At 52.6% G+C, this 24,008-nt stretch overlaps 10 protein-coding genes across 10 annotated transcripts; 5 read left to right on the forward strand and 5 right to left on the reverse strand.

Moving 5' to 3' along the window:
- Positions 1-931: 931 nt before the first annotated feature.
- LAESUDRAFT_750336 (uncharacterized protein) lies at positions 932-3,102 on the reverse strand (the record flags this gene model as incomplete). The annotated part of the gene is made up of 10 exons (XM_040911601.1): positions 932-1,222; positions 1,269-1,321; positions 1,550-1,841; positions 1,890-1,913; positions 2,011-2,049; positions 2,080-2,097; positions 2,151-2,331; positions 2,445-2,712; positions 2,789-2,866; positions 3,066-3,102. The coding sequence occupies 10 exons, from the start codon at positions 3,100-3,102 to the stop codon at positions 932-934; spliced, it is 1,281 nt and encodes a 426-aa protein (XP_040763674.1).
- A 381-nt stretch (positions 3,103-3,483) lies between these two features.
- On the forward strand, positions 3,484-4,270 carry LAESUDRAFT_759825 (uncharacterized protein; the record flags this gene model as incomplete). The annotated part of the gene is made up of 2 exons (XM_040912642.1): positions 3,484-4,126; positions 4,182-4,270. 2 exons carry the CDS (start codon positions 3,484-3,486, stop codon positions 4,268-4,270), a joined length of 732 nt encoding a protein of 243 aa, XP_040763675.1.
- Positions 4,271-6,139: 1,869 nt separating this feature from the next.
- On the reverse strand, positions 6,140-8,535 carry LAESUDRAFT_701384 (RIO1-domain-containing protein). The gene is made up of 9 exons (XM_040906450.1): positions 8,375-8,535; positions 8,174-8,315; positions 8,011-8,124; positions 7,902-7,956; positions 7,726-7,846; positions 7,589-7,677; positions 7,332-7,526; positions 7,092-7,272; positions 6,140-7,037 (listed from the first exon to the last, which is right to left on the reverse strand). Exons 1-9 carry the CDS (start codon positions 8,435-8,437, stop codon positions 6,321-6,323), a joined length of 1,677 nt encoding a protein of 558 aa, XP_040763676.1. The 5' UTR covers positions 8,438-8,535; the 3' UTR covers positions 6,140-6,320.
- Positions 8,536-8,661: 126 nt separating this feature from the next.
- LAESUDRAFT_726504 (acyl-CoA N-acyltransferase) lies at positions 8,662-9,870 on the forward strand. Its single transcript, XM_040909041.1, has 7 exons — positions 8,662-8,788; positions 8,860-8,930; positions 8,979-9,071; positions 9,133-9,315; positions 9,453-9,574; positions 9,626-9,662; positions 9,714-9,870. The coding sequence occupies exons 1-7, from the start codon at positions 8,753-8,755 to the stop codon at positions 9,823-9,825; spliced, it is 654 nt and encodes a 217-aa protein (XP_040763677.1). The 5' UTR covers positions 8,662-8,752; the 3' UTR covers positions 9,826-9,870.
- Positions 9,871-10,054: 184 nt separating this feature from the next.
- Positions 10,055-10,494, forward strand: LAESUDRAFT_813173 (uncharacterized protein; the record flags this gene model as incomplete). The annotated part of the gene is made up of 3 exons (XM_040914463.1): positions 10,055-10,180; positions 10,251-10,366; positions 10,422-10,494. 3 exons carry the CDS (start codon positions 10,055-10,057, stop codon positions 10,492-10,494), a joined length of 315 nt encoding a protein of 104 aa, XP_040763678.1.
- Positions 10,495-10,873: 379 nt separating this feature from the next.
- On the reverse strand, positions 10,874-11,648 carry LAESUDRAFT_654778 (uncharacterized protein; the record flags this gene model as incomplete). Its single annotated transcript, XM_040904509.1, has 6 exons — positions 10,874-10,924; positions 10,975-11,012; positions 11,062-11,149; positions 11,218-11,261; positions 11,324-11,473; positions 11,534-11,648. The coding sequence occupies 6 exons, from the start codon at positions 11,646-11,648 to the stop codon at positions 10,874-10,876; spliced, it is 486 nt and encodes a 161-aa protein (XP_040763679.1).
- A 301-nt stretch (positions 11,649-11,949) lies between these two features.
- Positions 11,950-14,112, reverse strand: LAESUDRAFT_726508 (translation elongation factor Tu). The gene is made up of 14 exons (XM_040909042.1): positions 14,026-14,112; positions 13,874-13,972; positions 13,742-13,819; positions 13,477-13,683; positions 13,073-13,429; positions 12,985-13,020; positions 12,890-12,933; positions 12,756-12,840; positions 12,682-12,707; positions 12,500-12,625; positions 12,427-12,445; positions 12,185-12,371; positions 12,099-12,127; positions 11,950-12,044 (listed from the first exon to the last, which is right to left on the reverse strand). The coding sequence occupies exons 1-14, from the start codon at positions 14,081-14,083 to the stop codon at positions 12,004-12,006; spliced, it is 1,392 nt and encodes a 463-aa protein (XP_040763680.1). The 5' UTR covers positions 14,084-14,112; the 3' UTR covers positions 11,950-12,003.
- Positions 14,113-14,243: 131 nt separating this feature from the next.
- Positions 14,244-15,369, forward strand: LAESUDRAFT_654987 (uncharacterized protein; the record flags this gene model as incomplete). Its single annotated transcript, XM_040904523.1, has 5 exons — positions 14,244-14,310; positions 14,363-14,577; positions 14,628-14,681; positions 14,731-15,015; positions 15,064-15,369. The coding sequence occupies 5 exons, from the start codon at positions 14,244-14,246 to the stop codon at positions 15,367-15,369; spliced, it is 927 nt and encodes a 308-aa protein (XP_040763681.1).
- Positions 15,370-15,420: 51 nt separating this feature from the next.
- Positions 15,421-19,529, reverse strand: LAESUDRAFT_206407 (uncharacterized protein). The gene is made up of 11 exons (XM_040901578.1): positions 19,225-19,529; positions 18,961-19,168; positions 18,778-18,911; positions 18,258-18,729; positions 18,104-18,204; positions 17,493-18,051; positions 17,247-17,431; positions 16,511-17,188; positions 16,342-16,459; positions 15,877-16,283; positions 15,421-15,811 (listed from the first exon to the last, which is right to left on the reverse strand). Exons 1-11 carry the CDS (start codon positions 19,352-19,354, stop codon positions 15,651-15,653), a joined length of 3,153 nt encoding a protein of 1,050 aa, XP_040763682.1. The 5' UTR covers positions 19,355-19,529; the 3' UTR covers positions 15,421-15,650.
- A 2,605-nt stretch (positions 19,530-22,134) lies between these two features.
- Positions 22,135-23,938, forward strand: LAESUDRAFT_654723 (uncharacterized protein; the record flags this gene model as incomplete). Its single annotated transcript, XM_040904503.1, has 5 exons — positions 22,135-22,674; positions 22,727-23,329; positions 23,381-23,492; positions 23,522-23,802; positions 23,858-23,938. Coding segments are annotated over 5 exons (1,617 nt in total), but the record flags the coding sequence as incomplete, so codon positions are not given.
- Between the last annotated feature and the right edge of the window lie 70 nt (positions 23,939-24,008).

Raw genomic sequence — 24,008 nt, forward strand, 5'->3', positions numbered from 1 at the left:
CTCGATTCAATATTCATTATATTCGATGCCCGCGGCTGGTGCTAGTACTGGTATAGTGAAGATTGTCGAGTTCTACTCTAGCTAGTGCGATCTACTATCTTTATCTTTATTAAAGTGTCGTGATATTATTCATTAAGAAGAAGAAGGGCGCTTGGGTCGCGTTCCTGTAGCGGTGCAACGTGGTATATCACTACCAGAGCTTCGGAAGGTATGCCTATAAGACTAAATGAGCGGCTGCATACAGACTGCGCGGTCTAGGCCTCGTGAGATCATCGCCTTACTAGCGGGGGGTCATCGCAGACAATGATCCAAGCTTTTATGGTCGTTCCATTTCGAACAAATAAATCCTTTTGCAACCCCGATTTTATATGCCAGGAGATTGTCGGATACTAGAGAAGAAAGTAATTTCACCATAGCTAATAAGCGTATAACGGAGCGTTGAATGAGTGGGGGGATTCAAGGGTGCATTGGATGCGACTAGCAAGCAGCTCTACGCCACGCGCCGCGTGACGCGGAACGAGGGCTCTCTTTCGAGCGCAGCTGAGTGCTGACCGGTGACCGCTCTCTGTCACGGAGAGAAGGAGGTATTCTGTTGTCTGCCTAGGGGAGACTAAAGCAGCTCCAAGTCGGCGCCCTCCGCCGGTCTCGGAAAGTCGCGTTCCAAATCGGGTTGGGTAGTTACTGAATGCGGGAAGAAAGCTCGTCCCCCCTCTCAAATGGGTTGAGGCTAATGTAATGGGCTTGTATGTATACCGCAGGGTAGTACATATAGAAGGCCAGCTCAGTACTCATGCACGCCATCCGAGGAAAAAGTGCAAATTTATCGCATTCAAGTTGGTAGTGCGGCATACAAGGGAAGGTCTCCGTTGTCAGGCTGCATCGCAGGCTATCGGCTACGGCTCAAACGCCTCGCCAGTGACTGCTACATCAGCTAGGTACCCGCTGGTGTCGGTGGCCAGTATTGGAGTGGTGTTACCGTGGCTACGTTAGAGAAGCGATCAGTGTTGCCGGTCGCTACCCAGCTATGCGGCATGAACTGCAATTCTCTCGCGGGCGGGCTGTTCTCCGCCCGCTCCGAGCTGCAAACGTAAACACCAGCGGTGTGCTTGCATGTGCGGCTTGGTACGTTGCGCGCGAATGTGCATATGTACCCGGGACAGGTGCATTCGATGAGCGTGCGCATCGCACCGCGATGTGTGAGGTACTCGACTTGACATGAACCCTGGACGATAGGCGTGGTGTGAAACAGCAAATGAGATCCGATTCACTTGCGACATTGTCGTTTCTCCCCGGAAGATCAGGTAGCCCAAGTTGACGGCATCTAGGGAGGCATACGACGAGGTTAAAAATGAACCTCAACCGGGAAATAGTGTTGCGGCCCAATCGTAAAAGATCACGTCCAGGACGGTAGAACCATTTGAACAGCACCAATATTCACGACAGGGACTTGACCGGGCGTCGGCTCAGGCGGAGGTCTCAGGTGAGCGGTGTAGTACATAGGCGAGAAGATGAAGTCGAAAAGTAGGCAGATACGCAGGGAAGCTATTACCGGGTTGCTGGCATGTGCGACGGCCGACGCGGCAAAGTGGATAAAGGAGAGCCCGAATGGCCGGTGGGAGGGAGGGCGGCACACTGTTAGGTCCACGGCCCCACTTGGAGACGACGAAGGAAGGATGATGATGACGCAGGGGGAGAGACTCGTCCGAGCGGTTCGTCGGAGGCACTTTCGTGCGCGACATACTGGTGTCGTGCGTCATGCAGCCTACCCGTGATGGCCGCAGACGAAGAGAACGCCGGAGGTCACCAGTGACCGATCGGTCTCTTGATATAGTGCCCAAAGCCTAAACGAGGAGACTTATCTGTGAAGAAAATTGTAGACAGCTCCACACCTTTAATACGGCCGTTGTGAAGGGCTAAGAATCAAGGTAAAGCAGAGGCCTAGAACGGTTATGGCATGACAGATTAGTACCTAGTGACCGATTACTTAGTACTTAGTGACCGATTACTTACGTCCCATGAATATGCCGATAAGCCGAGCGGTGAGGTGACCTTTCATGAGTATATGAAAGAAAAACAGACTTGAGTTAGTCGGTCGAGCTAGAGGATGAGGTAGATATTAATAAATAAAGATATCAAGACACAATTCTGACCTGAAGGCATTTTGAACCGATGTGTGCAAGATACTTAGCTGACACCGACGTAATCAGCCATTCAATGGTGAACGGAATAGGAATCCGGAGGCTTGATTCAGAAAACGTTGGGGACTGCCACGAGTTCACAAGAGGTAGTTTCGATGCTCGAAATAATGGACCGAGATTTTGCGGAGTAGACCTACCCCACAAAGTCGAAGAGCCAGGGGAATATCGGATTAATACATGACGAGCGCGATGAATGGCGACTGAAAGTCAGATCCTGATTTTCTCTTCATGGAGCTGCCGAACTACCTACCAATTCGACCGGGAGCTTCCGATGAAGGACCGTCAGTCATGCTGAGATCCCAAAATTTATGCTTTGCCAGCGTCACCGGCCGTAAGGCAACCACCTTCTCTGCTGGCGTGTTTGATAGTTCGTGACCGAATCTGGTGAATGGCGCAATTTTGATTTTGACGTGGCGGGTGGCGGTCTTCTCGTCTTTCTCATCGCCAAGTCCGCGGCGTGTACGTCCGCCGAAGATCTCGCGCACTTTTCCACTGTCACTGTGGCACCAAATATCTTCGGTTAGCTTTCATGCCGTTGGCCAAAAAAAACGCAGCATATAAAGACAAAATAATTCAAGTTCGTGGGCTACCTTTCTTTGCGCGCTGTTCATAAACGCTCTCGACCCTCGAAATCGGGCAGCTCGGCAATCCGTCACCGAAAGAGGGTCCTAATAGCACATGACAGAGAAACCGAAAGTCAATATAACAGGCGACGTGAAGACACCACTGCCACGGTGTCCGAATACCTTCCAAGGACAGGGCGTCTTGCTTTACGGGAGAAACCACGCCGAAAGCTTGGTAAAATGGATCGTGCCGACAAGTGGAACGCTGCAATGGGAAAAATCGCTGGCGTAATGGACCGCGTACCTCCATTTCTCGGCTCGTTCTTTTCTGGTCGAGCCATCCAAGGAAGCGTCGAGGATCTCTGCATCAACGCGGGTTCTGCGCAGTCATATTGGGTATGCGGACAACAGTGCAATTAACGGTAGCCCCCTTCGAAAAAAATGGGCATGAAGCAAAGAGTGCAAGCGAGGGAACAACCGCTCACCATTTACACCTCTCTAGTGCTTGTGCAAGGTCGCTGCGAACGTCGTTCCTCTCGTAGCGGCTGGCGCGTGGCCGATGTCGATCTCCGACTGCGGACCGGACATTTCCCACGCGCGGGATACAAGCGCTCACGCCAATTGCTGTGGCTTTAGCGCGCGTGTCTCACAGTCACAGCTCCTTCTCGTCTGCACGACACTCTTTATATCCGTTTCATCCTCTGTGGGGACAGTGCTCGATCATGGACAGCGGAGACTTGGAGACTTATCAAGTCCAGCTCTCCCAAGTTGAACTCGCGCTCTCGACCGACCCAAAGAACCCTGAGCTTTCTTCTCTCCGCTCCGAGCTCAAGGAGCTCATCGAACTCACACAGGCCGCGATCGCCCAGCAAGAGGCGGCGGCGTCTTCGTCCAAGACCGACTCGTCACGCAAGCAGGCCGCAGCGGCCACCGCGACGCGCACATGGTCCGCGGGCGACGATTGTCTCGCAAAGTACTCGCGTGACGGTGCGTGGTACCCGGCGCGGATCACGTCCGTGGGCGGGTCGGCGGACAACCGGGCGTACAGCGTGATGTTCAAGAACTACAACAGCACCGAGCTGGTGAACGCGACGCAGCTGAAGCTGCTGCCGCCGAACTACCAGTCGGCGGGCCCGAGCGCGGCGGGGAAGCGCAAGCTGACCAAGGTGGAGGAGGAAGAGCGCGAGCGGAAGAAGAAGAAGAACGAGAAGAAGCTGGAGGTCAAGGCGGCCAAGGCGAAGGAGCAGACGGAGAAGCAGGCGAGCTGGCAGAAGTTTGCGAAGAAGTCGGAGAAGAAGGGAATCCATATTGCGGGTGTCTCGGGTACGAGCATATTCAAGACGCCGGACAATCCCCTAGGAAGAGGTGCGCGATTACACTTTCTGTTTATTTGGAGAGTTGCTGGACATGTATTGTACAGTGGGTGTCACCGGAAGTGGGAAGGGAATGACGGAGGCGGCGCCTCGGCATAAACACAAGTTCGAGGCTAAAGACGATGCCACTGCTTGAGCTGTGGTGAGCGTCTTACTGTGTCGTATTGGAATTTCACTCACAGTGAACCGCAGCATAATTCACATATGTCGCGTTTCACTTGTAGATGACTCACTGTGTATTAACGGCAACCTCTCCTGCGATGCCAGGTCCTCGATCTGTCTGCGACAGATCTCAAGACTGTAATTTACGACATCAAATGCTGGAGCAGGCTATGCGTGTGCTTTCTCTTCTTTCCTCAAATTAGTGCACATCTCTCAACGCATTTTTCCTTGTCCTTTTCTGGGCAGATAGATAGCACGCTCTCGGGAGATTTTCGGTGGTCTATATGCGCCATTGCGTGACGCCATCGTAGTGCGGTGTGCATTTCCCTGGTCGTCAATATGCTTGGACTGACTGTTTGCGTGAAACGGCCCTCGAACTTGCCTCCGAGACAGGGCCTCGTAAAATGCGGCAGTCCGCTGGCGATAGACTCATTTACGCGAAGAGACTAATAGTGAGTGACGTTATCAGTGTACGGGTGCATCGCGAGCCGGTCCCCTGCCCTCCTCTTCGCAAGACTCAGACCATGTCTATTCATATAATAACAACTACATGCGACTAGGCATTAGAGGCTGCATGAGAGGAACAAAGTAGCTCTACTGGTCCAATAGGACTACATCTCCTATACCGCCCTTTGCGCTTGGTGTCGTGCTGAATGTGGATTAGCAGTGGCAAAACTCGCTGTGATTGCATGATTGCATTGTGTCAAGGGTGTGCAGGGGGTGCCTCTACTCGGCTCGGGGATAGAGACTTCTCCTTTGACGAGCGGTTGAAGACGGTTCAATCTCGTGGGTGAACGCGCCGAGGCGATCGACGTCGGTGCGTGTGCTGGGCCCAAAATGTCTATCATAATTACTCTCTCTCTGTTTAGGATATAGTGGTGATGGGTCGATCAATGCTTGGAAGGGCCCTCGCCACGGTCCTTGCTCATGGTGCCAAAGTGCACTACAGGGATATGGGCATTGCTCGTCGTCACTTGAGCAGAGGGTGATCGCCTTCATCGTGACAGTGAGGTTACTGTACATGCACCACATCTCGCCCGTTGTCCTCTTGGTTAAATAGACAAACGAGCGGTGAATTGGTACCTACTGAGGAGATGCCAGTTGGCAGGGGAGGCCAAGACGCTGAGATCGTTGGACAGATCCACTCTGGCCCCGATATCTGGGTGGGTTAGTGGCTGGAAGACGGGTCCGTGCGCCGCCAAAATCTGGGGCCATGTCAATCTTGAGAGGAGATTATGGGCATCTCGGGCGGGATAGCTCCGCCGGTGGTCTGCGCGATCTTGGCGTCTCCATCGACGACGATCGTCCCTTCTGCCGCGGGAGCTTCTGCTTCAGTTCTATCCTCGGTTGCGTCATCACCTTACAGTGCTTCAACGTCAGCTGTGACGCAGAACGTAGACGAACCATCTATGTGGTTTCATGATCACTTGTAGTAAGTGCACAAGCTTACCCGGGTCGACACTCGTCCAGGATGAGTTGAAATGCGCCGCTTCGCTGATCAACGGATGTGCGTAGAGAAGAAGAGATTCACGAATGCAGCCGCCACGGCGAGATTGGGGTGGTCTGCGCGTATCTGACCAGTCGGCCATCTATCTTAACCGGCGGCCACGGTTCCGAGCGAGCGGGCTTGTGGTCGGCGGTGGTCGCTCTCCACCGTTTGCCGACGGTGCATTTACCCAGAACGCGGCTCCAATAGAACCTAAGAAGCAGTCTGCATCAGGCCGAAGCCGTGCGACGATCCCTGAGGCCGCATGCGTGTGTACATGGGGCATTTGTCACTTTGCGCGATCATTAGCCGGCTTTCCTCGTAGTGCTGCTTAGAGTACTTTGTCAAAGTATTGTCACGGGATGCAGTCTCCGTGAACAACCAGATGGTTTCCGTTAACCTACTATTCCGCGTATGTTGGAGCACATGCCCACATGTACATGGTATCGACCTAAGCAAGAACGAACGCGTAATATTACAACGCCAGACGACCAGCGGCAGACTCGAGCTCAACCAAGCAAGAGACATCCATAACCGACTAACCCCAGAACCCACTGTCATCCAGCTTCACACGCGTATCCATCTTTGCCTTGCTCCCCTTCGGCCGCCCGGCACCTGTACCAGTTTTCGATCCGTGTTTTCGTTTCTGTCGAGCCCTCTGCTTTGCAGCCTGCGTCCGCGCCAGCTGCGGCACGTCTCTCCTGCGCGAACTTCCGCCCTCGTGCGAGGACCCTTCATCCGACGACTCGTCGTCGTGCTGCGAGCCGCCAATACTGATCTCGGCCATCCGCTCGGCGAGCAGAGCACTCGAATCGGGCGAGCGAGAGACGTGTCGCGACGCAGGCGGAGAACGGGAGACGTTGCGCGGCGGGGAGAGCCTGGCCTCGCCGCCACCGCGCCGCTCGTTCGGTGAGCTAGGCCCTGGGGTCAAGGAAGGGGATCGTGATTGTCTTCGCCCACGATGTATTTCCTCAGGCTCATACTCTTCCCTTGTTCTTTTTCTTTTTCCGTTCTTCACCTCCTCTTTCTTGTTCTTACCTTCTTCCTCTTCCTCCTCTTCCTCTTCGTCCTCATCCTTTCCCTTCCGCCCCTTATCGTCCTCGTCTCCATCTTCGCCCTTGTCGTCGTCATCCTCATCCATTTCCTCCTCTTCCTCTTCCTCTTCGTTCGAGCTACCCCCCTCCCTGTTATCTCTGTATGCGCCCCCATCGTCGCCATTACCACCGCCTTCCGATCCCGCCACATTACTCATGTACTATGCCAGTGATCAGTCGCGTCGTTTCCAAATAATGTCCGCGACAACACTCACCTCTTCTAGCATTCGCTGGTCTTGGTTTTTGAACCCACTAGCAGCAACTATGACATCCAGCTGGAAGCCTTCTCCATCCTCATCATTCCGCATGCTCGAAAAGCGAGGGTATAGCTTGCTCTCATAGCGGAACCGTTTGCGGAAGAATTTTCGAATGCACTCTACGTCGCGATTGAAGTACCTACAGAGCATCCCATGTTTTCAGTTGATGTTGTGCGTGCGGCCACCATTTGCGCTTACATTTCAGCATTCATGTGCGACGTGCTGACCATCTGCGGGAAGTCGATCACGACAGGATCGCCCGTGTCTCGCCGGATGAGGATGTTGAACTCGTTGAAGTCGCCATGGATGAGGCCCACGCGGGCAAATCGCACGATGATGTCCATCAATTCAGAGTAGAGCTTGCCAGGAGAAGGGATATCGGCGACTTGGCGACTGGTTTCCACGAGGGCATCAGACACCGTCAGTCGGTGATAATGGTCGCGAAAGGCACTGACAGAGGATAGGCATCGATGAACTCCATCAGGATACAATGCCGCGCATGGTCGATCGGCGTGGGGACGGGGAATCCGTGCTCGTGCAGAACCTGCGGTCGATAAGCACCCGATGCGCACAAGGCGGGACTCATACGCACCTTCATGAATGCCCATTCCTTTTCGGCAGCCAGGCGAGACATGTACATCCACGATGCAGACTTGCGCTTGCCCATGTAGTCTCGCTTCTCCTTGATCGCGCGGAAGGAGATACGTCCCAAGCTGCAGAAAGCAGATGAACCTCTAGATGAAGGCATAAAATTGAAAGGGGACATACCGATGCAGCTTCAGGACCATCTCCTGACCCTCCGCATCAGCGACAATGTAGATATCTGGTTCTCATAAGTGAGCGATATCCGAAGAGCAGGATGCACTTCCCTACTAACCGGATTCCTTCCCGACACCAATCTGGTTCCCCACAGAAGCCATCGAGTCCCTCTTGGACAGCGCGCGCATCGCGAGGAAGTCGTACCCGCCATAGGTCAGCCTATACCCATCATCTTCCATGGAGTCCATACGCATCATCCACGCAGCGAAGCACAGACGTACAGCGAGCGTTCTGCATGCGCGCGACGAGGCTGCGCTTGGCGAGCACGCCGAGGTTCTTGTTCACGCCCCCGTTGCGGAGGCCCGAGATCTGCGCGATGAGCGCGGTGGGCACGATTTCGTGGTTTTTGGAGCCCATCTCGACCTGAGGGATACATGTTTGCTCAGCAGGAGCAGAGACAGGTCTTGCGATCGAGAATGTACCGCTGTGAGAACCCTGAACTCCTCAGAGGTGATGTAGCGGAGATCGGTAGCGTCGAGCCGCATAATGATCAGGCACGTCCGAGAGAACTAGCTGTCGCCGATTCAAGTCACGAATAGATCTGGAAGTCGAGCGGAGATGCCTTTTTGTCGCTGGATGGGTGTGCGACGATGCAGCGAGCGTGTGGCTGCTGGGAAAATGTAAAAGAGTGGGAAGATACACGTGACCCCGATCGCAGGCGCGTTTTCGATCGCGTCGCGGTGGGCCACATCGGTCAACTTCTCTGCTTGCGTGGCAGTGACAGGAAAATTCTGCTGGGCATATAAGTCGGGAATACTCCTCTGACCAATCTTGGAAGTAGTCACGACGAAGCTAGCATCATGCGCCCATCCAGGAACCTCCGCAAAGCGAACAAGGTACGAGACTCGCTAAACATGATACTCAATTTCATCTCTTACAGGCGTCCCTCTCCTAAACTGTATGTTAGACAACCTCTGCAGAGCTTTCCGCTAGTCTCAATTCGTACGAGATTGTCTTGGAGCGAGACCACGTCCCCAAGTGAGCACCTAATGGCAGTTATCGTTGAGTGCCACTCATACCTATTAGGCGACTATACCTTGAGGTCGTAACGGCCTCAGAGTTGAACCAAGAAGACCGCGAGGCAGTATGGACGATTTTTGAAGACAACATGCGTGGCTTGTATGGCCGTGTTATTGACACAGTTCCATATCGTTCGTAACTTCGCTCTGCTCGATCGCAGCTATGCAGATTCCACCACGGGCTGGGACCCCACCACCAAACGAGACGAGCTGTTTCATCCCGACTCGCGCTTCATAGTTGCAAGGCAAAGCGTTCGCGTGCTGCCAGATGGCCGACCCAGGCCATTGTCTGCGTATATTATGTTTCGTTTTGAACGGGAAGAAGACGAGGACGTCGCGTACTGGTGAGTTTCTGAGCTGTGCAAACATCTGCAAGTACAATTGGGGACTATGCAACGGGTATTATTACATGTGTCCCATTGACTTGCTCAGGGTTGCTGATACGCTAGCAGCAAGAGTCTGACCCGCATGTCCTCTATAGCTATGAACTGCAGGTCAACTTCCGTATGAAGCGGTATGGCATCGGGAAGTTCTTGATGCAGCAGTTGGAGCATATTGCGACACATTGGGGCATGGAGAAGATTATGCTCACGGTGCTGAAAGGTATGTCTTCGCGGTCTCCATCAGTATGTCCACAGACTGACCATGTCTAAGCGAATAATCCGGCACGGCAATTCTATAGCGCACTAGGGTAAGCCAATATTGTGTCATACTATGGCCCCAATGCTTACATTTTCCTCAGCTTTGAGTTGGATCCGACCTCCCCAGAATACGTTGACGAAGAAGATCAGGTGGATGAGGAGGGGGCAGAAGAGTATGACTATGAAATACTATCAAAGACATTACCATCATGACCTTCACGAGATGAACCGCCAGCATGAAAAATGGACGGTCGACGTAGCATTGCACGATTTGCAACACCTTTAAAGTCAAGCTTCCCCGAACTTGAGCTTGAATGTTTGAATCCTGACTCGTTGACTCTACTGCTCGAGCGTCTACACGACGAGACCCTAATCCGGGTGTTGAGACGTCCTTCCCGGGCTAACGCGAGCCGCTCGCGTCCTCCATACATTCACCCCTACCATGCCACCCACGATCCCGCGGACGGCACTCAACGTACGGCGCAGCCTGCCTGCTGGCAGGCGTTTTGCCTCCCATGGCCACGGGCCTCAATGGAATGAGCCATCAGGCTGGCTCTTCGGCGAGAAGGTAACGTTCACCACCCCATTCGTCCTGCGTTGCATGCCATGAACTGAGCTGGACGGGGGATCTATCGTAGCCGCTACCGCCTGGCCAGAAGAGGAAGAAGGAAAGCTGGGAGATGCCGTGGTACGCTTTGATGTACGGGTCGATGGTGCTTGCGGCGGTGATGTTGTACTACAAGCCGGACAGAAGGTGCGCATGCCTGTCATGTCATGTCATTCTTGTCCATGAACTGGTCCATCTCTAGTGCGCGTACATGGGCGTACGAAGAGGCGAAGAAGCGCATGGAGGCTCGTGGCGAAAAGACCGACTATCCGTGAAATCCGTCGCTCCGTACATACGCATATGCACTAGTTTCCATGATCTCTCTCCGCGCTCGAGATGAAGGCGGTCCTAGAAGCTGCTCGCTCGCCACACCCAACAACGCGGGATACTGCATGGTACCGCTGAAGAGACTCCACTCTGTTCATCGGCAGAAGCATTACACTGTCCAATGCCTCTCGCCGTTGCTGCTGCACGTATCGTAAACGAGCAATAGCAATGTCATATATTCTAATTTTGCGCGCTAGCCTCGAGCACCCAACTATCTACACCAATCAGGCTGTGTCCCTGTTCATCCTATGTTGAGTCCCAACCCTGCGCACCCACGGCAGTTGAGGCCATGGGTACCATCTTCGCTAGCTCTACTGCGATCCACCCTTAGTGTTCGCAATGCTGCTTATAGGCGTCCTCCGTTAGCAGGTTCTCCATCTAGGAGGTGTCATGAGCATGAAAGCATACGAGAGCGCGGCGCAACATACCTCTGCTACATCCTTGACCTTAATTTTGCATAGCCAGCCTAAGGCAGTGGTTGAATAAATGAGAGCTTCCATGGAAAGACAACTCACCCTTATCCTCGGGTGACTTGTTCAGCAGCCCAGGCTGGTCGGACAACTCATGGTTGACCTCCTCAATCTTGCCGGAAAGGGGTGCATACTGTGATGCAGGCGTCAAGCATGGCGCGTTAGTGGATAGCACGCAAATGAGTTCGTCAAGTACTCAACGATATCCGACGCCGCCTTCACACTCTCGACCGCACCAATCTGGTCTGAAAGCGTGTTATGCTTGTTGAGCGGCTCATTGACAACCGAACGCGACCATAGTACTCACCACCCATGAGAACATTCGTCCCCTCCACGGGCAGCTCGACGAAGACGACGTCGCCCAAACTAGACTGAGCATAGTCCGTGATGTACACGGTGCCCGTCATCGTGCTGTCGTCAAACACGATAGCCTCATGATCCTCCGTATATCTTTTAGCTGCACGACCGTGTATCAATCCAACCACTTTTCACCTGTCCGGATTCAGTAAGTACTTACTGATCAACGTCCGCACAAATGGTGTAGCGCGGAAAGCGCCTACGACCGCTGGCCTCCGTGCAGCGCGCACAGCGAAAGTTGCGGGGCGAGAGACCTGTCGGAAAGCGGAGAACATCCCTGCCTGGCTATGCGGTCAACGGTCGACTTGCAAAGTGTGCGTGCTGGGCGCTGGTCTCATCGGGACTCGGCGACCCGCAACGGTGCCTCTTATAGTACTCCCTACCGAGATCCTTGCGCACTAGCGCCGACTGTGAAATGCGTACTCATATTCCATGCAGCGCTCTCAGCCCACTGATGTAAAGCGCACGTTTCTTATATATCGTGGAAAGCAGACTGTGCGATAGTATCTAGTATGCTAAATCGTACGGCAGATGCCAGGTGTGCCAGCCCGACATCTACTTTTGCAGGAGTGGGGAGCATGGAAATACAAGCACGGACATTAGCGGATAATACAGCAGCTTGAACTCCTCCTATGCGTAGGTCAGAATGTTGGTGATGATGCCGGTACCGACTGCAAATGATGTTAAGATGATGAACAGGATTTGTCAGTTAAGTACAAACGTACCGGTCTTGCCACCCTCACGGAGCGTGAAGCTGCATATCGTCCGCATAAATGCATGTTTTGGACTTGATAGTGCATTATGTACATACCGAGTACCGATTTCCGCTGCGACGTCGTGGACGAGATCGCAGACCATCTCGACATTGTCACCGGGCATCACCATCTTCTCATTGGCGTCGGGAGTGCCCTCAGGCCAGTGAAGACCGCAAGTAATGTCCGCCGTGCGCAGGAAGAGCTGTGGTCGGTAGTTGTCCATGAAGGGAGTGTAACGTCCACCTATATGGCACGTCAGTGGCCGCAGGATTTCGTCAACAGACGTCAAGGATAGTACCTTCGTCCTTGGTCAGTACCTACGTTGAGTGTGAGCCAAATGACCACACATGGAATATTATCAGGCCACGTACGTATATCTGGGCCTGGAACTTCTTCACGGCCTTCACGCTACCAGGAGCGATGACGACTTGTCCACGGCGGATTTGCTCACGCTTGACACCACGGAGCAGAGCTCCCATGTTGTCACCAGCCTCACCCTAGAACCACACCGTTTCGTAATCTCAGTCCACTTTGAATCATTATAGGAACATACTCGGTCAAGCTCCTTGTGGAACATCTCTATACAAGCATGAGGATGTAACCGGTCAATATCGAGATAATACTCACCAATGCCAGTAAGGGTTGTCTTAATGCGATCGCCCAAGCCGATAACCTCAACTTCATCGCCCTTGTGGCAAATACCACGTTCGACCTAAACTTCTATAAGTACGACTGTGAATCACTGTTCGGTGCTAACTTACACGGCCCGTCGCGACCGTACCACGACCGGAAATCGAGAAGACATCTGGACAGCTTAGTGTCAGGATGTTTTCGACACAATCTCAGTCAATCGCACCTTCAACGGGAAGAAGGAAAGGCTTCTCAAGGTCACCTTCATATCAAATCAGCACCAGGACCACAGACTCATGACAATTACGACTTACGGGGAGGGATTTCGAGCCATTCATCGCAAGCCCGAACCAACTCCACAATCTTCTTAGTACCGGTCTCAGGATCGCGACCCTCCAGCGCAGCAAGAGCAGAGCCCATAACGATAGGAGTGTTCTCTCCGTCGAAGTTGTATGTCGACAGAAGGTCACGCATCTCCATATCCACGAGCTCCAGCATCTCCGGATCCGAAATCTGGTCCACCTTGTTGATGAAGACGACCAGCTTCTTGATGCCGACTTGACGAGCCAACAGTAAGTGCTCTCGGGTCTGAGGCATCTGACCGTCGGTGGCAGAAACGACGATGATAGCACCATCCATCTGAGCGGCACCCGTGATCATGTTCTTGATGTCTACGGTGCTTTCAGCAGCAGCCATTGGAGACTACAGCGAAACGTACAATCAGCGTGGCCAGGACAGTCGATGTGGCCGTAATGACGAGTCTCACTCTCATACTCGACGTGAGACGAGTTGATCGTGATACCACGGGCCTTTTCCTCGGGAGCCTTGTCGATATCAGCGTAGTCAGTGAATTTGGCACCACCTTGTTCGGCGAGGACCTTGGTGATAGCAGCTGTCAATGTAGTCTTGCCGTGATCGACGTGGCCTGTAGTCGAGTAGTTCTGCATAAGAGCTACAAGAGGAACAGTGTCAACTAGACCCACCGATGGTGCCAATGTTCAGATGAGGTTTTGTGCGCGCGTACTTGGATGCTCCAACTTCTGCATATCCCCTACGACAGACTAGGAAACGCATCATCAGCAAAAGTTGCATCATCCGCTTCGAATAGCACCAACCCATATTGAAACCGTCTGACGGCAAAAGCCTCGAGGACACAGTCCGCGTCGGATTCCTGAGCAGACCGCGAGTGCATGAGTGATACGACGACTGCGCCACTGCGACCTTGATGTGAGCAGTTCCAATCACACAAAGAGCAGAGCCAACGGACCTCGCGAGGCGAGACGGCGAGAAAGAGCCCTTGACGTTGCCAGCTGTGTCCTGAACATGACGGTCGACCAGAGAGAGAACGTGCAGCGTGCAGCACGAATGACCGGATCGAAAATATTCAGCGCCGGCGCGCGCCTAATATGCGGCGATCGAATTGGTGGCGGTCACTACACGGAGTGCTCTCTGCCTGCATTGCTCGCTCCTGTTCCACCGACCGCGATGGCTACGCCAGATCGACAAGAGCTCATCCGAAATGCAGTTGTCTTTCTAACAGATCCAAAGGCGTGTCATGCTGCATTCTTACGGGAGACGTCCACTGACCCAGGTATAGACCCAAGCGTCACCGCTCGCGCAGCGCGTGCAGTTCCTCGAGGCAAAGGGACTCTCTAGTGCTGAGATTGATGAAGCTATGAGACAGGCCGCATTGAGCCAAGGACAGATGAACGCGAGGACAAGTGTGCAGACATATCCCTCTGCATATCCACCAGCGTACGGGCCAGCTCCTTATCCCGCACAACCTCCGGTGCAACCTTGGGACTGGAGAGACTACTTCGTGAGCACTGTGTAACCAATGTTGTGACTATGTGAGCTTATAGTTTATAGATCACGGCTGTTGTCTCTGGGGCTGTGGCATACGGCGCTGTCTCACTCTTCAAGGTAAGTACCGCTCTCCGGCTGGCTTCCTTACGCTATAGTCACCCAACAGAAATATGTCCTTCCACACCTGCAACCACCCTCATCTACAGCATATGAAAGCGATAAGGACTCGTTGACGGCTCAGTTCGATGCAGCAGAGGCGCTGCTCAAGGAGATTCAGACCGAATCGGCTGCCATCAGAGTCGCAGTCGAACAACAAAATGAGCGCATCGAAAAGGCGACACAGGATGTCGAGGACATGGCTAAAGAAGTGCGCGAGGGCGAGTCTAAGACTCGAGACGAGATGCGAGAGATTCGCGAGGAAGTCAATAACGTTCGAGAGATGCTGCCTAAGGTGACTATATTATTCCTTTCACGAATTACTCTGACGTAGCTCTTGCAGATGATTGAAAAGAACAAGGAAAGCCAGCTGCAGTCGCTAGCAGAGTTGCAGCAAGAGCTGAAATCGTTGAAGGCTCTACTGCTCAGCCGTGGCCCGAGTGCATCCAGCGGTTTCTCGACCCCAATCATACCAAATAAGCCGACAATACCAGCATGGCAGTTGGCCGCTAGTCCTTCTCCAGTGGGTGGTAGCAGCACCGTATCCACTCCATCATTGCCCCAGCCGTCATCCGAGCCTGCTGCTGCCACGAATGGCAAAGGGAAGGAGGTTGATTTGTCGCCAGATCCCTCTTTCACAACGGCATAGCCGGCCTTGGATGTCCTGATTTACTATTCATCTCGATGTATTAATAAGCGGCAATCTCGTATGCACATAAGATACGTGATCCTTCCCACCTGGGGTCTTGAAGACAGCGGAATAATTTAAATTGTAAGTAAAGACATGCGCAACTGTGCCATAATGGCATCTGTCAATCCCAAATGGCAGCAAAGAAAGCATTGATGAATGCAGAACTAATGGAAATCACGGATGAGAGGGTAATTCAAGGAAGCATTGAGCCAGCTAGCAGGACTCATACCGTCCGTTACCTATTCCTCTGAGGTAAATGGCGGTACGTGGCCATTGCCATGCTCACTATGGTGGCTGCTGCGCACGGACGATGCCCTTGACGATTGCAGTCCTTTTCCTTTCACGAGGCCAGCCGAACTATCGATAGAAGAGTCCCTGGTCCTCGCCTTGCTTTGATCTGCTTAATGAAGATGAAGACAATCTATCAGTCTCTAGAAAACTCTCCGATCAACCCTGTGGACGTACCAAACCCAAGACCATTCAGCTGCCCACGGCGCTGAGCTCTCCCTCTTCCGCCGTTCACCTGTCGAGCGGGAGTATTCAGTTGAGTCTGCGGTTTCAGCTCGAACATCAGATCTCCATGAGCGTTGAAAGCCGGGTAAGCTAGGCAATATGCGCCCGAACAAGGGTAGCAGGACTTCAGTGCGCCCTCGAACTGCTGCAACTGCTTGAGAATGTCATCCAAGTTGATGGCATCCTGCAGCTCTCCCTTAAGGCTGGTTTGGAGATCCGCGACTTGAAGCGTTCCGACATCCCCGCTCGGTTCGGTAGACTCGAAAACTGGACTTGTCGAGCCGGCCGCGTTGGCTTTGAGACCGTTCGGTTCAGTCCGGAGAGTGAGAGCCATACTCCACTTCGCTACAGACTGCGCACTTGAGAAGGCAAGCTGTCAGCAGTGCACGTCTAGACCAACAGTAGCCTGTAGCTCACCTTCCCTGTTGTGCGCCGGATCTGAATTCCACCTTGAGCAAAACCTGGCCTGACAATCTGATCTCCATCGATTTACTCCTGGCCGCGGGAGGGAACTCTACGACATTCAGCGTAGTACCTGAATATAGCTTGAGCGAGGTCGGAACGCGAAGGTACTTGAAACACTTACATGACACCGAGTATCCCCCATTCACGACATTACTTCCATTTTGCGCATAGGTTAGACCCACATGGTGCTCCCAACGGAATCTGAAGCTGCCGTCACCTTTCGGGGGTTCGACGGTCCATGTGCACTCTTGGTCCTTTGTCTCATGATGTCTGGCCCATGTAGTAAGCTGGAACTTCCAGAAGCCGTTTTTGTCAACATGCGACCACTCGGGAATAACAGTCGTGATGGCATTGATGCGCGCAAGGCCGTCGAGCAACACCCGCTCCATCAATGCCTGGCGAGAAACGCTGACTGTGCCGAACGCGAGACCTTTGTTCGTTTGAACCACCCAGTTCGTGGAGAAGCGCAGTCGAAGGGCAGAAAGGGTGCGGAAGTTCTTCATACCAAGAATGACTATAATTGGCTCCCCATTCGGCCCAACTACAGCGCATCCTTGACGATTCACGGTTTTCTCTGAGTAAGCATGGAATGTAACGTTCGTAAGGGCATGAGGGGGAGGTTCGGACTTCGCAATCCATATGGGAATGGTATAGAGGATGTTACATCCCTGCTGAGTCAAAGCAGGGAGGTAGTGCGTTCGGATGTAGTACAACATCGCTCGGACGTTGTCGACGGGAGATCGCCCTTGGGATACGAATAAGTCGTCGAACTGTGAGTATTCTTGTACGAATGTCAAATCTATTCAAAACGGAAGTCAGTGATTGCAGGAATAACACGTCTTCGGAGATCTGCTTACTGCTCAGGTCGAGATAGATGTGACGGAAGGCCCACTCTTCTCGGTTGTTGTTTTGTCTGAATGCCGGCGAATCCGCAAACTTCGTGCGCCAAATGTTATTGATTTCGTCTGTCCCTTCGCGAGACGATATTTTGATATCAACTTCGAATGCGAGCTGCCAATCTTGGAACTCGTGGTTTTCGCCTCTGCGCGACGATCACTTGTTAGCAAGCTCAACATGGGCGGCTGAAGCGACAGACTGCTTACTCCTCGGAAGGTAGCCCATTTTTCAGAGGTTTCAAGGAACCTCGCTCCAAGTGAAGACATAGAATGGCTCGTTCGTTGCTCAGGAGGCGCACTGTCATAGGTTTGAACGCCACAGAGAAGGAATCACTGTAGGACCAATTTGCGAGCAACGAGAAATGCGAGCTGCTCTTGGACGAAGCAGCAGTCCAGCTCTCCCTGAAGGCAAAGTTGAGTGACGTCTGAGACACGGCGACAATCTGGTCGAAGTCGCGCATATCAGATGTGGTGACCATTTGTTTCCAAGATGCAATCGTGTTGGTCAAAGTCGCGCTCGTCGACGAGTCGGACGTCGCGACCCAAAATTCCTCATAATCCCGGGAGTCTGTAGAAGTGGAAGAAGCGGAGAAGGCGATCTGCTGAGAATCATAGATCACTAGTTGTCCCGCACTGTCGAGCGCAGAGATATAATCGGTAATGAAGATGTCGAGAAGCCCTTCAATGTAGTCGTGCACTGGATCATCATCGTCATCATCAGCAGCTGGAGTCGGAAGCGTGCAGCTCTCCTCGCGAAGACGTATAGCTGAGATATGGAATGATTATCAGAGAATATAGAAGCAAGGTGATCCACATACTGCCGACATCAACCTTGAGGCGAACCATGTCCACGATAGACGTCTCCTCTTTCAGCACATCGACCGAAACGGCAATCTCCCAGTCGTACTTATGTTCGTCGCTGTCCCATTCAATAGTCAACTACGGGCAACAGGCGCACGCCAAATGACGTACAGGGTGTCGGAGTCCTCGCTTGTGATTACGATCTCCTTGATGGGAAAAAACATGAACACTTCGCGTCTGCAAACAGCTTTGATGCGTGGAGGACCAAATTTGATGTGAAATTGAGCATGAGGGAAACCTTCGATAGAGGTATGGCAACGATATTCAACGAGGTACGTTAGACTCTCGATGACTGGCTGCCCCGACGAATCATCTGCCTGGATAGCGGCCTTCAACCATGCAGAAGTGAGTTGCGAGTTTATCTTTTCGACCGAAATGCCGTAAATCTCCTCGACCTCGACTGTTGTGTCGCCGAAAGCGGAATAGTCAATGGTCAGTCGAGATCCACTGTTATGAAACTCCGGCAAGGAGAAGAGAGTATGATAACCGGCGTCCTGAAGGAATCGGAGGTATTGGGAGAGGTAGAACACCAGTGCATCCTTGTCAGAAGCGTGTTCATCACTCATCAATTGGAGACTTGACCCTGCATCGGGCTCGAATTAGATCCGTGGCTACCAGACGAAAGACGTACCAGGTAGATCCAAGATGATCAATCTTATCAGACTTTTGCTGCTACTCACACCAGCATCTGTACGAGAGATCTCTCGAGTATCGAAACCCATTCGAAAGAAGAATTCGCAATTATTGATCGGCCGCACACGACCCCTGGCAAAGCCATTTAGCTCGAAGCAGTGGCGTAATGGTATGAGCTTACTGTTCCAAGACGTTGCCAGCCGGCTTGGTGTAATCTTGACAGTAATGACCTTCCTTTATCATGATGCGCATGACGACGTCGTGGTTACAAAGGAATTCGACCTGGGGCGCGTCGAATGAAGCGTGAAACATGCTATCATAATCGGACGAGTTCGCGACTTTAGCGCGAGCCCTTCCATAGACGAAGTCAGCAAGAGCGTGAGAGTATCCTATGTGCAGAAAGCGTTAAGCATGCAGGATGGAACACAGTGTAAGACAGGCTTACTCAAATGATCATCTGTCCTGTGTACCTGTTCATGGGTCCTGAGGCACTCCACAGCATTTTCATGAAGAGCGATGAGCTGAGAGTTAACGTAACGTGCGGCCTGGGGAGCACAATTCTCTCCAAAACACATCTCGACAAGAAGTCCCGCGAAGCTGTAGAGTCGTGTCTAGAGAGAGAGTGCTCGATTGGTGGGATGACGTTACGTAGCAAAGCATTGTCCCTTATATAACTCATGCATTGCGGCCTCTGTGATATTGATTGTGGAGAAAAAGGCGACTTCTGCCGGCACGGAGCAGTGAAGAACCGTGATTCATTGTACTGCCTCGAGGCGAAGGGCAGGGAACGGTTACCATGCATAAGGGAGCGTGCTCGACAAACAACGTTTGCGACGTGTCAGATGAGGCACATCAAGTTACCTTTTACGCGTTAGAAAAATAGGAGGAGACCTGGTGCCCGTTTGCAGCGATATAGCAACACTTTCATGATGTCTTTCCCACTAGTGGATGATATACAGCGACATCAAATCCGTGCCAAAGTTGAGGTTCGTGAGTTGCAGACGGCCACCTTCTAAGAGATAGAAGTCAACATCTCCAATGCTCAACGTGTCATTGTCTCGAAAATGGCTCAGCAAAACTACGGAACATACCAGATATTCCTGCGTGACGATGAGAATAGGATCATCGAGAAGGCAATTTATACGCTTCCCGGATTCGTATAGCCCTCGTTGCAAGGAATTCTGCAGAAAAAACTGATATCATATCAAACAACGTGTTTCCAATGTTCCGCCAAGCAAGTCAATGTCAGTGAGGCAGCCAGCATGCGCTACGTAATGCTTCCATTTCACGAACAGACAAATGAGAAGAAAGCGCATGGGGTCTAGCACGGAATCAGCCTGACGGTCTGCCGCTGTGATGATCAGGGTAGGGGGCTTCCTACGCGCAACAAATAAGATCTGTCAGATAAGACACCAGCCCCAGGAACGGAAGAAGACATATGGGAGTTCCGCAGAGGCAGACAGCCATGAGGCGACATGGTGGCAGGACAAGATCACACTTAGCCACCACCGAGAAGCCGGCGTTGATCACGTGATGGGATCCCACCATCTATGGGCGCTAGAGATGCTACGCAGCGGCCACATACCCGCACTCGAAACTGTGCGCATAAACCATCGCTCACCGTGCTCGACCACCTCATCTTTTACCTGCACCTGAGGAATGTGCAATGTTCTCCCAGTTGCGCCAGGCCGTCGAATCTCTGGCACAGCACGCACCGGGACCCACATCATCCACAGACATGTCTCCAGACGACCATGAACAACAGCCTCGGCCCTCCTTGGATTTTGGATTACATATTTCACTCTCATCTGCACAGCTGGCCGAGTCTGCTCTCACTAATCTGAAGAAGACCTTGGGTGGTCAGCGCTCGGAAAGTCCAGAGCTGAACAGAGGATCTCCTTCCTCTAGTACTGAAGGTTTGGCGAAGCCGCCAGTATATCGCTCCACTCTGGAGGATAGACTTCGGGCCAAATTTTCCATCGGGGACGTTTCCAATACAACCACTCCCTCGTCTTCGTCAAGAGCGTCCCCGAGCCCAAATGTAGCACTTGCTCATCCTCTTTCTCCTTCCTCGACGTCCGTACCAGGATCTCCCTCATCTCACAGTACCAGGATGACGGATCCTCTTAGTGTATTCTCTCCTGTCCCCGTTCCCGCAGGCACCGATATATTGGAAATGAAGGATGCCACTTCAGATGTAACGCTTGGGTCTTCAAGTGAGAAGTCGTCGCATTCATCTATAGACGATGATCTAAGCAATACACTCTCTCCGAAGTCTGTGCCCCTTCCAGACTCTCCTCCTCTTTCACCTCCCCTTGATCCACCCGCCATTCTGGTTTTAGAGCCTCCGAGTCCGCCACCACCTCCTGCGGTAGCAGATTATCCTGCACCGTCGGAACGAGCGATGGAGCTGCAGGGACCAGATGCAAAAAAGCCGAAGGCATCTTCAGATCCTGTTGAGATGGCTATGCTTGATCCTGCGCCTGGTGCAAATGACGCTTCGGCGGATGAAGTGTCTGTTGGACAGGCTGAAGAGAAAAGACCGGATTCCCCGCAGGTTAGGGACCCTATCGAGTCCATAGAAGAACCACAGATCAACAGTTCTGACGAACGTGAAGAGAACCTCTCAGCGGACATGACTGCTGGTTCCGCAGCAAATGTGGAGGACTCTGCGTCATCCGAACTCAGCCCCACAGTCACGGATCCCGCGCGGCAGACTCAGACAATTTTACTGAATACTCAAGATGATCTAAATTCTCCCAACGATGAGGCCACGCAGCAGGCTGCCATGATACCACCACCCGTGCACCAGGATCCGAGTAATTCCTCCGATCATATCGATGGCGCGCAGGATCATACCCTCAGCAGTGAAGCAGCCGAGAGTCCCATCTCACTGGAGGAGATACCAACAAGTATTCGAGACGAGACCGAGACACAGCCTTCAATGCTTCCTACGAAAGGCGCCGTAGACGTCGAGATTCTGCAAGAACGTCTCAAATTGGTGGAGCAACGATTTGCTGGTATGTCCTGCCACTTGCGCTGTGCAATAGTCATTCAGCGTGATCGCAGATGTATCGACATCATTCAAGAAGCTTCAAGCGGAGAGGATCGCAGCTGACAAGGTGTTGCAAGAGTTGTCTCCCTTGGAGAGCGTGCAGGAGGTGGAAGCCTTGCGTGACTACTTGCAGAATATGAACTTCAAGACAGAGGTTCGCATTCCAGCGTTGGCAGGGATGTCTCAGTAGTTGACCTTCCGCAGATGGCTCAGGACGAGATCAAACGCCTCAACGGGAAGCTCACGAGCGAGTACATTTTCTTTTGATTTCAATTGGTTGCTCATATTATTGCGCTAGGACAAGAAGAGCGGATTGAGGAGCTCCGAGACATCCATCGACTCGAGTCCAAGTCTCAAACGGATCAAATTGATAAGTTAAAAGGCCAGGCGGACGAGACGAAAGCCCTTCTCAAAGCTTCACAAGCCTCGAATGTGCAGCTGGAAGGAGATTCGGCGAAGAAACAAGCAGAGATCGACCGCATGCGTGCCGAGGTGGAACGTGCCAAGGGAACAGCGAAGGAAGAGGAGGAGAAGCGCGTTAAGGCTGTCACGCTCCTGAAGACAGTTAGACAGAAGCTGGTGAAGACAGAGAAGGAAAGGGACGATGCCAATAAAGAGATTTACGACCTGAAGGAGAAAGAAAAGAATGGGCAAGAAAAGGAGCAGGCTGAGAAGTCACAACTACGGCAAGAGATTGAGAAGCTTAATGCGGAGAGAGAGACTGCTGTCAATGGTCTCAGGTCTCAATTTGACAAGGAGGTCGCCGCCCTGAAGGACCGAAATGAGAAGGAGCTCCTGGCGATGAGAGGTCAGTATGAGTTGGAAGCCATTTCGGTCAAGGTATGTATATCCTCAACTTGCAAGGGATGCAATGAATCTCAGCATCACACAGTCCTCGCGCACGCGAGAGATAGAAACCAGAGAATCTCGTATTTCAGATTTGGAGAGCGTCACGAGGCAGCTCGAGGGCGAGAAGGACGAGATCTTCGATCACCTCCAGTTGCGGCAAGCGGAGCTAGAGTCTTCGCGGTCTCGTCTGGAGTCGCTGGAAGGCCAGACAACGGAGCTGCAGTATCAGCTTCGCGAAGCAAACGATAGGATTGCCCTTCTCACGGAGGAGTTAGCAGACGCTCGGCGCGAGCAGGAAGCAAGGAGCACTGCTCCCGGCGCATCTGCCGAGGAAGTCAGTCGGCTGCTGTCCGCTGCAGAAGCGAAGTACGAGACACGCATTGGCGATTTACGACGGACGTTGAGTGCCGTGGAGAAAGAGCGCGACGAAGGCGAGGCTGAGTGGAGTCGCAAGTTGTCGGAGAAGGTCAAGGAACTGGAAGCACTGAGGAAGACGCTTACGACTTCTGCGAAGGACCGAGAGGAAGAGTCTGAAAGTGCGAATGCTCTGCGGAAGGAGATCGAAGCACTGAAGGAAGAAGTCCGCACGTATCAGACGTGCCTGACTGATTTACGCGTGCAGGCCGACAGAGTAAAGGAAATTGAGGTGCGAATATTTATAAGCTCATGCAATCCCACCGCTGACATGCAGTTCAAGGAATCGGCAAGATCACAGGTCACTGAACTAAATTCCAAGGTTTCCGCTCTGCATCAGCTTCTGGAGGAGGGTAAGGGTCGTGAAGCGCAACTCCGTGCGCACAACAAGGCTAGTCGTGACTCTCAACTGCACATGTATTAGGTGGACTCATCCTCCCCCAGACGTTGCGCGAGGAGTTACGCAAGGTGCAATCATCGGCAGCTCTAATTGAACGACAGCGTAATCCAGGTGTCGGTTATTGGGCTTCGCGGCAAGAGGGTTCACCTGAAGTTCGCTCTCCGAGGTCTTCCACCTCAGACCTTCCGGGTCGAGATTCTTCTTCTAGGCCAGGAACCCCTACCAACAGCAAGATAGATGAAGAGATCAACGTCGAATATTTGAGGAATGTGATTCTGCAGTTCTTGGAGCACAAGGAAATGAGGGTGCGTTTCCTTGCCGCCTTCCAAGCCAAACATTCATTTGACTATCGGCCTGCAGCCTCACCTCGTCAGAATATTGTCGACGATCCTGAGATTCACTCCACAGGAGACGAGGCGACTCATTTCGAAAGTGCAATAGTCTATGCTGTTGATAATCTCATGGCTTTCTGAGAAAGTGCATCCCATTGCTCAGTTTCCTGTTTGCATAA

Source organism: Laetiporus sulphureus (assembly GCF_001632365.1).
Source record: "Laetiporus sulphureus 93-53 unplaced genomic scaffold LAESUscaffold_23, whole genome shotgun sequence".
NCBI lineage: Eukaryota > Fungi > Basidiomycota > Agaricomycetes > Polyporales > Laetiporaceae > Laetiporus > Laetiporus sulphureus.